A 14589-nucleotide genomic window follows, 5' to 3' on the forward strand; every position below is an offset into this window, starting at 1 on the left:
GTAAAAACCAGTTACAATGTTATTATCTATTACATCAAGTATTTTCAAAATGTTGAACAGAGAATATTTTGAGCTTTTACATCGAAATCAAGTATCGTATATCTCAGTTTGAATATCCGCATCTGGACAAATAGTTTTTCTTATTAATTTAAGCTAAATTTTAAGTAAATTTTCAGTACTATCTGTTACAAGATTTGCGAAAAAAAATTGTAAGATAAATACATAATATTACCAACTATGTTAATATACATCTATCAAGTTAGTTGTGTCAATACCGGTACATCTAGAACATATAATATACATAAAGACACCTCTATTTATTTACATATACACCTTTTCGGATAAAACCTGTGTACCAGACATGTTTGCGGTATATATTTTATTTACAAATAATATATTTACAACTACAAGACCTTTTTAACATTTATAACTTAAGCTAAATTACAATTTCATTTCATTAATAGTTTATTGAAATTATAAAATAAATACAAAAATGCGTTACACATCTATATCTTAAAATAGGAACCAAAACAGTTATTCTATGCATTTATTAATATATTAAAATAAATTATTTTTAAAAATAAACTTAAAAAAGTCTTGACATTATAAAATTGTATTTCTGTACACTATACAAATACATATTATGAAATTCAATACAGTTCATGATTCAAAGTAAATTTAAATACAATTGTAGAATGGACAGGTTATAAAATAAACCTTATGTGGTTTATTTAGAATGCCCGAGACAAAGGTTTGTTTCAAAATTACTGTTATTTTAATTTAAACATTTATTTACCGAAGATTTCTTTCCAAAAATTGGTTACTTTGAAGAAAAAAAATCCGGAATGATTTAAAAACTGCATCATCACCGCTGAATGCCGTTAACTATTAAAAATTAAAAATATAACACGTCACAGAGCACTGCGTTCGAAATTCAAAATTTAAAACGTCACATTCTTTCATATAAGAAGTCCGTTATAAAAGTCCACTTTGTATACCGTTGAGCCGCATCAGTCGTGGAAGTCCCGCGGCTCCGGCTTCAGCTACCAGACGAGACCCTCGGGGTGCAAAGGAGGAGGGGCGTCCCCAAAGGTGAACTCTGGGGAGGAGGGTCGCGGCAGCACGAGGTGGTCCGGCGGCGGGAACTGCTCGGGAAATTCGCCGCCCGGCAGCGACTCCATACCGCCTGCGAAACGACCTGCTCACGTTACTACGCGCCTGGTACTTCATACACATGCGTTTACAAATTCGCCTTGTCTATGCGAGGGTAACTTAGTCAGTTACTAGAATCTAAGTAATTTTTGTTGACGTTTTGTGAAACCACTAAAATGTAGTAAAACGTTTAATATTTATGATTATGATTACAATCAATATTTCAGTTAATCATCTCCAAATATTCTAAAAGAAAATAGCACAATTTATTATGACTTGTAAGTCTTTATACCTGGCTGATTGAAGGGCATTGCGGGTGGCGGGTGGAAGAATGGCCCGTCATGGTGGAACGGCGGACCATAGCCAAACTCGAACTTGCCATCTGCAGTCGCGAAGTAAGGAAACCCCGGCGGACCCTCCTCTAGTCCCCCCGGCGATAGATTCATGGGGAATCCGCGCATCTTACGAGATGACCCGAAGAATGGACCCCTGCCCATCGACGTCAGCTGTTTTAAACGACGCTCTTTCGATCGTTTGTTTTGGAACCACACCTGTTGGAAATAGAGTTTATTAACTATAGATAAACGTTTATTTCTTGCTTGATTTATAGATGGACTGTTCGGGATCTATAATAGACGAAAAATATGTACATAAGAAGTAAATTATTTAGTCTTTGCCAGAAAACAAAAAGTTGTAGTACTTAGTGATTCTGAAACACGTTAACATGAATAAGTTTAAACGAAGTACAAAAACTTGGAATTTACTTTTTACTTTCGTGAAAGGAGGTTATAAAAAGAAGATTATATATGTCTACATATAGTGTAGCAATCGTAACCGCACAATAAAACGGAATGAGAACTTCGTAAAAGCGATACAAGATCGGTCGCAGGGAAATCGCACCACTTTGTCGGTCCGTCTCCGAGCAAAGTTTTATAGTTTATACCATTGCTCGGTTTTTGTGGTCGCTACAAGAGTATATTTGCACGTCGTATATTGGTTTATATCTCGCACTTACATTGTAATTACATTCAGACCGCAGAAAAGATTGATATTATAGTTTCTCAACTGTCGTCTCCTTTTCCTTTCTACTAAATTCTGACGTTTAGACACGCCCTTGTCTAAAATGTACTTTATATAAACGAAATTCTAAATTTAATTTTTTAGAAATTTTCGATTCTTAATTTAAAATTCAAAAATCGTATTCGATTGCAGCCCTTTTATTCTTTTCATACATGATAACAATTAAGCCTATACCTGAACGTTTGCAACCGAGTTCTGAAAATCCAATTAAGTAACGCATGTCCGTGACATTAAGAAGTGCCGGTACTAATGTCTTTTAAAATTTTCATGAACAACCAAATAACACGCGAATCGGCGTTTATATCAAGAACAAAGCCATACCAACCTGTAACACAATCATATTTTTCTAAAGCAATGGTCTGACCAATGTAAAGGAGTTCAAATAATATACCATAGCATATTTTCCTTCACCAATTTGAAAATAGCACAATTATAAAATCATATTCAGACGGTCATTACGCGTTCACGGCACGTTATACCCGTCGCGTGCGTCTGCGCAACTAATCCGGCGCTTTAACGACCGTGCGTTATCCCCTGTCGTGTGGTACTGTCGTTATAAAAACAGTGGCATGACTATTGAAAAATAGTAACGCCTTGACTGTCAAGTTATTTATGTCATTGTCAAATTAGTGTACATGTAGTATGAATTGAGAAGATAAACAGGTAATGCAGTTGCAGTTTACATACTCGTGAAAAGTATAATTCTTCTGTAAGTAATACATTAAGTACCGGACAGTAGTACTACAGCAGTAATTACATGCAAAACAATTACCATCAGTAATATGAATCAGACCGGAGCCTTCAACGACTATTGATGCGCATTTTGTGCAAATGTCTGCGTGGGCAAGGCGGCACATCAAAGGAACGCAGCGGGACTAGTGGTGTACAGGAGTTAGGTTCGAAACGAAACGATTTATTCGATTTTACTGTCATTAAATTTTATATCGATTATTTTAAAAGTTATACACCACGATATTTTAAAGATGGTTTGTGAGGTTTTTATAATAGTTTAATAGTTTTAAGCCGTTAATATTGCAATAGATGTTTGAAACTTCTTTACTAGTAGAATATATGTACTATGTCTTTACTAATATTTTACAGAGAAAAGGTTAGATTGTTTGTCTGTTTGCATTGATGAAAAATGCGAATGTTTAGATGGATGGATGTTTTGTTGAAGGTATTTCCTGAACGGCTGATAGTCTGGAAGAACACATAGGCTACTAGTTAAGTTTTTTTTTGATACCGCGCGGACGGAGTCGCGGGTGACAGCTAGTTTGACAATAAAATTAAAATAATATACGTGACTTATATAATATACTTATCGTATAAATTATTTGTAAACATATTACTACAAGACAGTAATTATTTACTACCGATAACTGTTAACTGATTCCCATCTTTGCATACACTCTATTGGATAATGCCTTATACACATTTTAGTATCTGCTGAAACATAAAACTGTTAGGTGACTTGTTGTGAGAATACTTTCTATATGAGGTAGACTATTTTGAGACGTTATTTCGAATCTTTGAATGAGACTGTGAAGGGAACGTCTTTCTGTTCTGTTTTTTTTTTGTTCGGATTCTAAATCATTGTGTGATGTGACAGTAACTGAATTTTTGAAATCTAATTGTTTGTTTTTGCTATTAGCTCGTTTTAATATATTTTGTATAGTTTTTTTTTATATCTTACTAATATTATAAATGCGAAAGTTTAGATTGATAAATAAATGTTTGTTTGAAGGTATCTCCGGATTGGCTCAACGGTTATTGATGAAATTTGGTACACATGGAGAACGTAATGTGAAAGAACACATAGGCTACTTATTCATTTTCTTTTTTAACTACGTGCGGACGGAGTCGTGGGCGACTGCTATTTCGTAGATACAGTGAACCATTCGACTGTTATAGTAGATATAAAAACGTCAATCGTTTCATAATGTCTGAGAAAGACGGACAGAAAGAAAGAAAGAATTTATTGTTGCAAAGTGAATCAAAATATACACACATTGTGTACAGACGTTATTATATACACAAAGTAGAGTTTTACAATGTTTCATGTTAAGTTGATATAAATTTGTAATGCCACTAGATCAGTAGTGCTGTGACGTCACTCTGCGTTTATAAAACAGATAAAACTTGTCTATTACAACAGTCGGCGGCGAGACTAACCTTGAGACTATCACCGATCACTATACTACAATGAAATAAATACGTTTGTCTGTTGATCAATAACAAATGTTATTGGAAGGGTTTTCTTCAAAATGACAAACAAACAAATCTTTAATATAATCTAGGTCTATATAATATTATTCCATATGACTACAATTAATGATAACACTAAATCAGATGGAGATAGTTATTAAACAACGCTATAATTAATAGCAATGTCATACTCATATACTACTTTCCACTATCTTATTAATATTATAAATGCGAATGTTTGGATGGATGGATGTTTGAGGGTATCTCCAGAACGTCTAAACGAATCTTGGTGAAATTTGGCACAGTTATAGAACATAGTCTTTATTTTTACTTTTTCTTTTCTTCATTGTCTTTATTTTTATATTTTACATTTAGAACATTGTCTTTAAGTACATAGCCTACTGATTACGTTTATTTTAATTACGCGCGGACGGATTCGCGGGCGACAGCTAGTATTTGATAATAAAAAGTAAATGTTCAAATGCTATTTCTTCGTATTCAGTTAGAATAAATATTGCGTGTGATTTTATTAGTTATAATTTAAAAAATTGGCGTGATAGAAGTCGCCGATTATAGTTCGGTTTGTCCGTCGACCGTTTGGATAACGTTAAACGTTCCAAATTGACGTGTTCCGTTATTTTATACCCAAAATTATAACGTTTATTACTTAATCGCACCACTCATAGACGATCTCGGTTAAAAAAATGACGGACAAAAAAAATTGTAAACATAATCTTTGGCTATTAAAATATTTGGGTTGAGTGTGTTCGATTTTTTTTTAGTTTTACTATATAAGTGAGGTGTAATGTATTCTCACATAATTGGGATAGAATAGACAATTACAAGATACTAAAATAAGATATATTGTAAGAATAAGTGTCATTAGCTAGCGTTGTATGACCATAGAGTTTAAAAGACAAATAAAATACAGAGTCACTAGAATACAGACCTTTATCATACTCTGTAAGATGTTCGAAGTTTTTTATAAATATCTTGTTAATGTATCTGTTAATATTTATCTTATTTTGATATTTAACAGCGTTGTTTTAATTTTAAATTTCATATTGTTTGTGAAATAATGACGACTCATGAAGCCGGACAACTCTTAACAAAGTCCATAAAATTTATACTACAAGACATTCATATTTTAACCGTACTTTCTAAAGATACCGTTTTTATGTTTATACTTGACTATCGATAAAACTTTACAACTTACATCACATCACTAATAAACTTGCAAACTTGAAGATTTGCAACAAACATATTTGCAATATTTATTTACAAAACGAATAATAAATTCATAGTTGTCTAAGCTACAAAACTAAGCTATATTTTAGGTTCATAGTTGTCTAAGCTATAAAACTAAGCTATAATATTTTAGGTGTTGTAACACTAGGAGCTAGGTTTTATGTTACTTTTATAGTTTAGTGATAAAGTTCGGAGTTTCGTTAAGGGTGAGGTTACACTGTAGTGAGTCGGCCCAGCAGCGCTGCGGGACGCCGGTGTGAACAAGCCTTGTGGTGTTAAACACTATAATTCATACGTACTGCTGTGAAAGGGAGGTCCATTCTTATATCGAAATAAAGTTTAAAAAAATATTTAATTTTGGTGTACATTTTAGTCGTTTCTTAATACTAACTTATAAAACATTTATCTCCTGTGCGTTTAACTTTTTATTATGATGAATAATGTAAATTTCCATAACTTCATTTATTTTGCATAGTACAATTATTGAAAACTATCTAAAAAAAACACAAGTTTTCTGATAAAATCTTAATAGTCAGACTGTAAAATTGATCAAATATTTTTTAAAAAAGCTTACAATAAGCTTTTGCAATCAACTTTCAACGCATCAGTAAGCATAAACCTTCTTATGATAGAAATATGTGTATAATTCATACATTTCATCGCAATAATATCACCTATAAAACCATTGCGGAACCACCCTGCGGCAAAGCATAAAAGATGATTAATACGAACCGGGCGCGGACATTGTTCCCGTCCCCTGTACCTGACCGAGGCGCCCCCTGTCGCTAATGAGTCGACATTACGGCCGACCATAACCGATTATACTAGCGATATAAATTCGCCAGTTTTAATGCTAACTACCGACTTTGAAGATTAAGAAAACAGTCGGAATCGAACGCTGAGTAATAAATATACAAAAATATTTACACATATTTTTAAATAGTTTATATGCGAATTATATTTAATAATAACTTCACAGTTTGCTGAGAAAAGTTATCATATTCTTACAATAATCTCATATATTATCACTGCAAAGTAGATGATTTCTACTATTGTATTCAACTAAATGTTCTTGATACTTTAGACGTCGTAGACTATAGCCGATTTCACAAATTAGTCACACTCAAAAAACATTAAGAAAAAATTACCATAGACACTTAAACGTTAAAACATAGTCTAGACAGTGAATGAAGCACTCATAGATATCTTTTTGCTTTGTTTTTGTGACTTACAGGATACTGAACTGTTAGGCGGTAATATGACAAATTCTATATTTATATATATTTATATTTATGGATATTGAATTTATCATTGGACTTTGCCCGGATCCAAATTATAATTTGATTCAGTTATGAAAAATATTATTATCATTAAAGAAGTTTTCTTAGCACTAGTAGGTGGCGTGGACAGAAAAGGTGAGTAGGTACCTTTGAGGCAAAAAACGTAATCCAACGTAGAATTTAAAACTTTTAATTCCTTCAGATTGATAGGTTGGTCAATCAGTTTGTTTTTTATATTACAATAATGAATGAACATCAATGAATGAACGTCAAAATAGTCTAGATTCGGGACTTCAGAGATTTGCTACGGTGGCCGTAAAGCAAAACGTCCGCACAAGAGTGAGCTAGTAATTTGGGTCTAGAGCTGCTCCACAGGCGGTCGCGCTCCCTGCAGCGACACACAATATAACAAACTATAAGACTTGAGTATCGAACAGTTGGGTTGACCGTATTTTTTCATTTTTTCGTTCCGCCATAAACATTAGTGTCGTGCGCCATATGCTTCGACGTAATTTCTGGATCATCCTATAGATTCGCGGAATACTAATGAAGGTAGTCGTAAATTATTTATTAAGTATATATCAAAGCGATTGTAAACATACTCTTACGATTTTTATGGAAGAGTTTCTTGACAAAGGGTTTAATAAATCATATTTAAGTTTACAAACTCATATATCATATTCGATTAAAGTTAACGCAGAAAATAAAAGTTCTAAAACGGTTGATTATGAACTGTGACAGGGGAAAAGAACAAGACACTTTTATTAATTACAAACCCGATAAAAATACATTTTAGTCCCTACTATTTTCATTAAAAAATCTCTTTTTTAGAAACCCACGAACATTATATGGTACCTTAATGTGAGTACTAAGAATAGCTTAAAGGTATAATTACATATCATATTTAAAAAGATAAATCAAGATGCAAATAGCGTAAAAAAGTGTACCGTTGTGACGCGTGGCCACACGGAGAGCGCATGCACCATCAAACTCTAATTGGCGTAACTACAAGAGACTTATTTCCGCACGAATAAAAAGAAAAAAAAAATCGGAATGTTTTCAAAGACTATTTGTCATTTGCCTTCCTTTTACCTTTTAATCGAGATACATTACGTATTAAATAAATAGAAAGATCAAAACTATTCAGAAATTATAAAGTTCATTTGAACAAACTATTTGACAAAATAAAGATAGTCTAAGTAAGCAAAATAAAGAAGCTATTTGTCATTCTATAGTATTGGCAAATGCGTAATGGTCACATCGTATAATCAACACATAATTAAAAAAAAATATACATCCCTACGTAAATAAGGCGATGTAAATTTTCGAAACCTGGCAATTTTAGTAGCTAAGCGACTTACGTAATACAATATCATAGAGGTTCATACACAGCGCGCGTCGTTCACATTTTGTTCTTTAGTTATTAAAGCTTGTCGCTCGATTCAAAATCGATTCGATAGACCAAACGGGAAACACACATTCAAATAGTAATAAAATTAAATGTAACCTTAGGATTTCACTACTGAAACACTAATCATTGTCATACCATTCATTGTCTCAGACAAATTAGTGACTACAACATGTATTAATACAAATGCAGTGGAAACACACACTAACAGTGATACCAAAATAACATTCAATCATTTTATGTCGCGGGACACGTCGACGCATTCAATTAACTAAATTAAGACAAGTTACAAATTGAACCCACACCGCCACACCGCCGGTCACAGAGAATTTAACAGCGTCAACGCTCACAACATACTGATTTACTTTTTAATGACACGTGGAAACACATTTGTAAAAGAAAGCAAGAATTGGCGCTTTCATATAACCACAGATTTCAATCAAAATCAGTATGAAAATGAAAAAGTTCTAGAACTGAAGTTCACATATATAATCTTTCTAAATATCTTTAGTTTTTCGTAATCGTAGAATCTCTGACACTTGTATTAAGATGTAGTCTCTATTTTGTCACAAGAGAATGTAAGAGATAACAATATAAATAATTGATAAAGCAGTGGAATACTACTGTTAGAATTCTTCATTATAAGCAATCAACATTGATGCCATTTCAAAATAATTTACCACAAAACTCCTATGGAAATTTAAGCTCAACAGTTTTGCGGTTCCATAAAGACTTTGTTTTTAAATGGCTTGATCTAAACTTTCATGGCAAGTTAAAGTTAAGGTAAAAAGTAAGTAAAGTTATGCTAAATTACAATAGAAGTCTGGAAACCGATGTAAATACTAATAATTTTGCTACAAAATGGCAAGGAAATATTTCTTAAAAGGTTCCTTAAATGCTTTGTATCGGTCTTTATTACCTGTTTATAAAATAAATTGTGTAACGATGAGAGAAGCAATGTGATGTTTGGTGACAAGCTATAAAAGTCTTGTCCATTTCTTTTTAAAACTAGATCGTTTTTTTTTTCAAATTTCGAACGACATTTGTATCGCAACTGATTGTTCCGCCAATCATAGCGTAGTATTCATAAATCGAACTGATAACGAAACACCAAGATAACATATTCTAACCATTGGGCACGCTGCACGCCACAAAATGGCGGCTTATCTAAACCCATTTAGCGCTGTAGTTTTATTTACTTTTTAACGACATAAGATAACTTATCAGTTGTTCGTACATACGGACACGGTCGATGTTTTGTTTCAATTTACAATTTTGTAAAGTTACACGGGAATAACGTATTGTAGTTAAGCATAGTTTCTGACATACTTTTTACGATCTATATAGACTTCGCCATAACACCAGGAACATTATTGCTATCTCTATTTTTCCATAGAGAATTAAAGGGATGAAATTTATAATGTATTAATACATTATGAAATAACAAGAAATTCCAGCGTTATACGAGTAGGTATCATTAGTTTTTTTATTACTCTTCGGGTTAAATTAAAAACCTTACAGTTAAAAATTGGCGTTAATAATTTTTATAGTCATGTTCTAGAGTAAAGTGCGGAAAATTATTGTTTATGGTTGTAATTAGCCACTATTAAAAAGTAATAAATTTATGTCTTTATGTTCTGAAGCTTTATTGCATGTAGTAAAATTTAATAAATGGACTTAAATCACTGAATATTAGATAACAGACTCTTAGCTGTGTCTGTCTAAACTAAAATGTTAGTACTTCCTTTAGATAGTAATAAAGAGCTACAATGCTTTATAATTGAGTTTTTTATTTTTATTTTTTTATTTTATAAAGTCACATCTACAGACGCTTGGTCCGTACTCTTTTCTGCACAGGTTTTAGTTATCTTTTTTTTTATTAATATTATCTCTGCGCTACGTTGTTTGTTCCTGCTTAATACATATATATATATATATATATATATATATATATATATATATATATATATATACTACTTACAAATACATATACTTATAAAAACATATAATTTAACTTAATTATAATATTTTTTTTTTATAACCATTTACTATACTAAACTTACTAACTAAATTACTTATACTATAACTTGTATTTTTTTTTATTTATATTTAGACTGTGGCGACGGATGTAGTGTTTCTCATTTTTAGAAGACCTTCTACGATCGCCGCGTCTCGGTCTCGGGGTTATAATTGAGTTTTAGAGTCAAGGAATTATATTCGCTTTCCACTTGGGATCGATTTATTGTTCAGCAAATTGTCACCATAAGCGCTACAAGCGCGTGTATAAGTTGCTATGACAATTCTTCGTCTCTAATTAGCGTCTAATCACATTTGATCAATATGAGTAGGAATTAAATACCCTAGAATGTACATAGTATATTCATTATGCGGTACCTCAGTGATTCGACTGGAGTATCATTGACAGAAGCTTTCACCTTTATTCCAAGTATTGTCTATCTTCCGCATAAAGCCATGAATTACTAAAGAAAAAAACAAAACAGGAACTGAACGACTGCCGATTCTCTATTTGAATTCGCGGCCTCAAGGACTGAGCTCTCAAGTGTGACAATACAACAACGTGTCTATCAGTTTTCTTACAATTACATTTTAACTTCACGAATGAACGGAGCTGAATATTCCGGGGAACCCGGATCTTGCTAGCTGTTAATAGGTAACTTGATACATTATTTACATGATTACGACTCTATTAGGCTCATCCATCTTTTCCTTTTTGATAATTAATAAAGAAAACTTTCAACTTGTATGCACAGTCTTAAACGAGTACTAGTCAATCTCTAACTTTTTTAAGCATTCAAAGTTCAGAATTTATTGCAAACGCTTAAAACCTCAAATCGCTCACGTACCAAACATTAGTTCATTTTCCGGTGAAAAAACCAGAAAACCGACAATCGGACGCCGTGTTTTGTATCGATATCGTCACGTCTCTAGAATCGTAAACCGTGAAAACCAGCTGCTACGTGCCTATGCAGCCGAGAAATGCCCTAAGAAAATGAAATCGGACATTAACCGCAAAAAAAGTTAACTTAACAAACAGATTTTAAGCAATATTAACTTTGAATTATTTATAAAGAAATCTTACTAATGTTATAAATGCGAAAGTTTAGATGGATGGATTTTTGTTAGAAGGTATCTCCGTAACAGCTCAAGGGATCTTGATGAAATTTTACACAGATGTAGAACATAGTCTGGAAGAACACAGCCTATATGTTCTTATTGGAACGAAGTTCCTTATCGCGTGTTGTGAAAGGGGGCTAGACGGAAAAAATTCTTACGAAAAGTTGTCACGACACTTTTTATATTGGACACTATAGTAAGTATGTTAACGACGAATGAGCGCTACTTCACCATGGCAACGACGTGACAATATATAACGAAAATTCATAGACATAAAATGTACTTCTTGTGAAGACTTAAGTTTTTTATTCGTAGAATAAACATTGGTTCCTTCACTAATTAATCGAAAGGAACTTCGTTACATCCGGGTGTCCCTTGACACCTCTCAAGTTTTTAAGTTTTTATAATTCTACACGGACGGAGTCGCGGGCGACATCTAGTATTTTATAATAACAATCATGTCAGATTATCCAGTCTGGGTTAGACAATTTCATTAGACAAAAGTCGCTTTTCATGTCCAATCAAGGCATAATTTAGATCATAGTTTTTGCAAAAAGAACACCAGCAGTAACAACAATCGTTGCTTCACCCACAGGATTATAAGCTCCTTTATATAATAAAATATTAAATCTCTATCAATATAAGATATTTCAACTTTTACTTGCAGTTGCACCACCCGCCATCCATCATGGCGGTCGACGTTGCAATGATTTATTATCATGCATCATTTCTTAGAGCTCCCATCGCACTACCGTACATTAATTATGCTCACGTCGATTACACCAGGATACCTTGATCCACTTTCATTTTATTACTAGATTATAAAATGGACCAATAAAGTCGAGCAGCACAATTTTCGATATAAAAATAATACGATCTTTTAGAAGATTTGACTTTTCAGTCGCCTCAGTCTATACAGACTGGTCGTGGTCATCATGTAGGTGTCGTGAAGTGTCACTAGACGCCTCCACTTTTCCTGGACTACTGCTTTTTTGGCACATACATGCATGGAGACGTCTCCTGCCGCTCTGACCTGGTCTGTTCACCTCATGGGGCATCTACCTCGTGCCCTGGTGGCTTCCACGTTTCCCCTGCTTAGAGTAATATGGAGAAGACAAGTGTTCGAACTAGTCGAGTCTTAGTGGCTGGTATTGTTGCGGTTCTTCCATAATCTCTGAAGCGAGACCAAATTTAGTAGAAGTAAAATGTAATATTAGTCGTCCAAGTGTTACTTTTAAATATATTAACATAAAAAAATACCATTACACCGATCTTACAAATTGTAAGAACAAAGCACGAAGACAACATAATTCATCTCAGCAACACCACAAAAATAGAGCGAACACATCAAATAATTGCAGCGCGCAAAAACACAACTCGCTTAATGGTGCGACAGATGAAATTTATAAGAGAACGGTCAGGTTGACCGATGGCGAGCCTAGGGCGATCGAACATTAAGGCCTACGCGATATTAATGTACCACATTCTCACCCGGGGCAATAAAATAAATGATGTCATTTTTTGTCCGGGGACCTTTTGTCCCTACGCGCCGCCTCGACAAAGTTACGTCGCTTTGGTTCTCGCCGCGGACGCTGCGGGACGCTGCTAGACAAAAGATTTTAGGCGCCGCTCTCCAAAACTTCTTTCGTATTTTTTCTTATGATTTCAGCAAATGCGTACGGTTATTGTATGACGGAGCTTTTTATCATAATTAATAATTTATTGCTTTCGTCAGGCAGCTTTGTTCGACCGCACCTGCTGCACGCTTCGGCAAGGTGCTTCTGTCCAATTGTTAATAAATCATAAGATCTATTATGTGTTGTCACAAGTCTGCAAGCTACGGTATTCAAAACTGGTACAAAAATATTTACACTGTTTACACCTACACTTCACTGTAAAAGTTTTCATTCTAAGGTTTAACTTTTTAATAAACCGTAGCTTTATTATGAACCACTCTGCCTATCTAGTATGTTTGTTAAAATAGATCTAAATTGTAATTAATAAATTAGCAAGATGATTTGAAATTCTGTAGAAAGATCTGGCGAAAAGTCAATTTGTAGCTACTACAATAATTTATTTACAACCACGGATAAATAAAATGTATTGTAAAATAAATGATTTGCATAAAATCAGTAACGTAATAATAAATCTGTCAACAAGCAAAGCCACGGGCATAGACATCCGAGTTGTTTTCTGCGTCCAACGCGCACTAAACGTCAAACGGCAACGCAAATTCCGTTTCGCGCCATACCCTGGGCGCATTTTACGAGATTCCCGCCGAAATGTGGCTGTAAACAGAACATTTTATTGTTGTCTCTTGCGCACCCCGCGCCGTTGTTACAATAATAACGATTAAAATTACGAATTTATTGTAATAACATGAAGTTTTTAGATGAAATGCGGACTCGATGATTTCACATTTAGTCGGGTCGGCGGCTATTATCGTTATCGAAAACATTGAATACATTTTACGTTCGATGACACTGGCATTCAAAAGGTTTGGTGAGAAACGAGATCTTTACGCATTTAACTTGATCGTTATTTTAACTTTTTTATTCACTATAAAATGCTAAATAAAAATTATGCCATAAGACATAGGTATTTTATTATTCATATTTAACATACATTACATATTTTAAATTAAATGAAATAGCGGACAGAGACAGAACTCGTACACTGTACTATTTCTTTGATGTCAATGTCATATTGAAGATGTAAAAATGTAATAATCTATTAATTATAACAAATTAAGAAATGTTATTTTAGACTTAACAAATTAAATTCAAATTCTATTTAAAAAGTATTTAATAATTAAATTTTTGATAAAAAAAAAAGCATTTTACATAAACCTATGAAGATACGAGAAAACTACAAAAATGTGGAGAATAATATCTGGCAACACCGGTCACTAGTGTCGTGATGCGGCGGCGGCAATCCCAGCTACGTCGTAACTCGTACAAGTTATAGTATTTGGGGCAAGTCAAAGTCGCCGACGGATATAAAAACATGAGATATGGTCGTGTGAGAGACGATGTACTACTCATTCAACTCTCATCTGCATTGACGCGTATTGGAGGCTTA

General features: G+C 33.5%; 1 protein-coding gene across 3 annotated transcripts in view; it reads right to left on the reverse strand.

The window, feature by feature from the left end:
• Positions 1-837: 837 nt before the first annotated feature.
• LOC106709119 (LIM/homeobox protein Lhx5) overlaps positions 838-14589 on the reverse strand; it is a 53471-nt gene continuing 39719 nt past the window's right edge. For 2 of the 3 annotated variants that reach the window (XM_014500821.2, XM_014500819.2), the window contains exons 6-7: positions 1445-1703; positions 838-1198 (exon numbers count right to left, since the gene is read on the reverse strand). In XM_014500821.2, coding sequence (XP_014356307.1) covers positions 1044-1198; positions 1445-1703 — 414 coding nt within the window. In that variant the 3' untranslated portion in view covers positions 838-1043. The remainder of the gene's footprint in view (positions 1199-1444; positions 1704-14589) is intronic. The other variant, XM_014500820.2, reaches the window with a different exon arrangement.

This window comes from Papilio machaon, chromosome 21, assembly GCF_912999745.1.
Source record: "Papilio machaon chromosome 21, ilPapMach1.1, whole genome shotgun sequence".
In the NCBI taxonomy this organism is placed as follows: Eukaryota; Metazoa; Arthropoda; class Insecta; order Lepidoptera; family Papilionidae; genus Papilio; species Papilio machaon.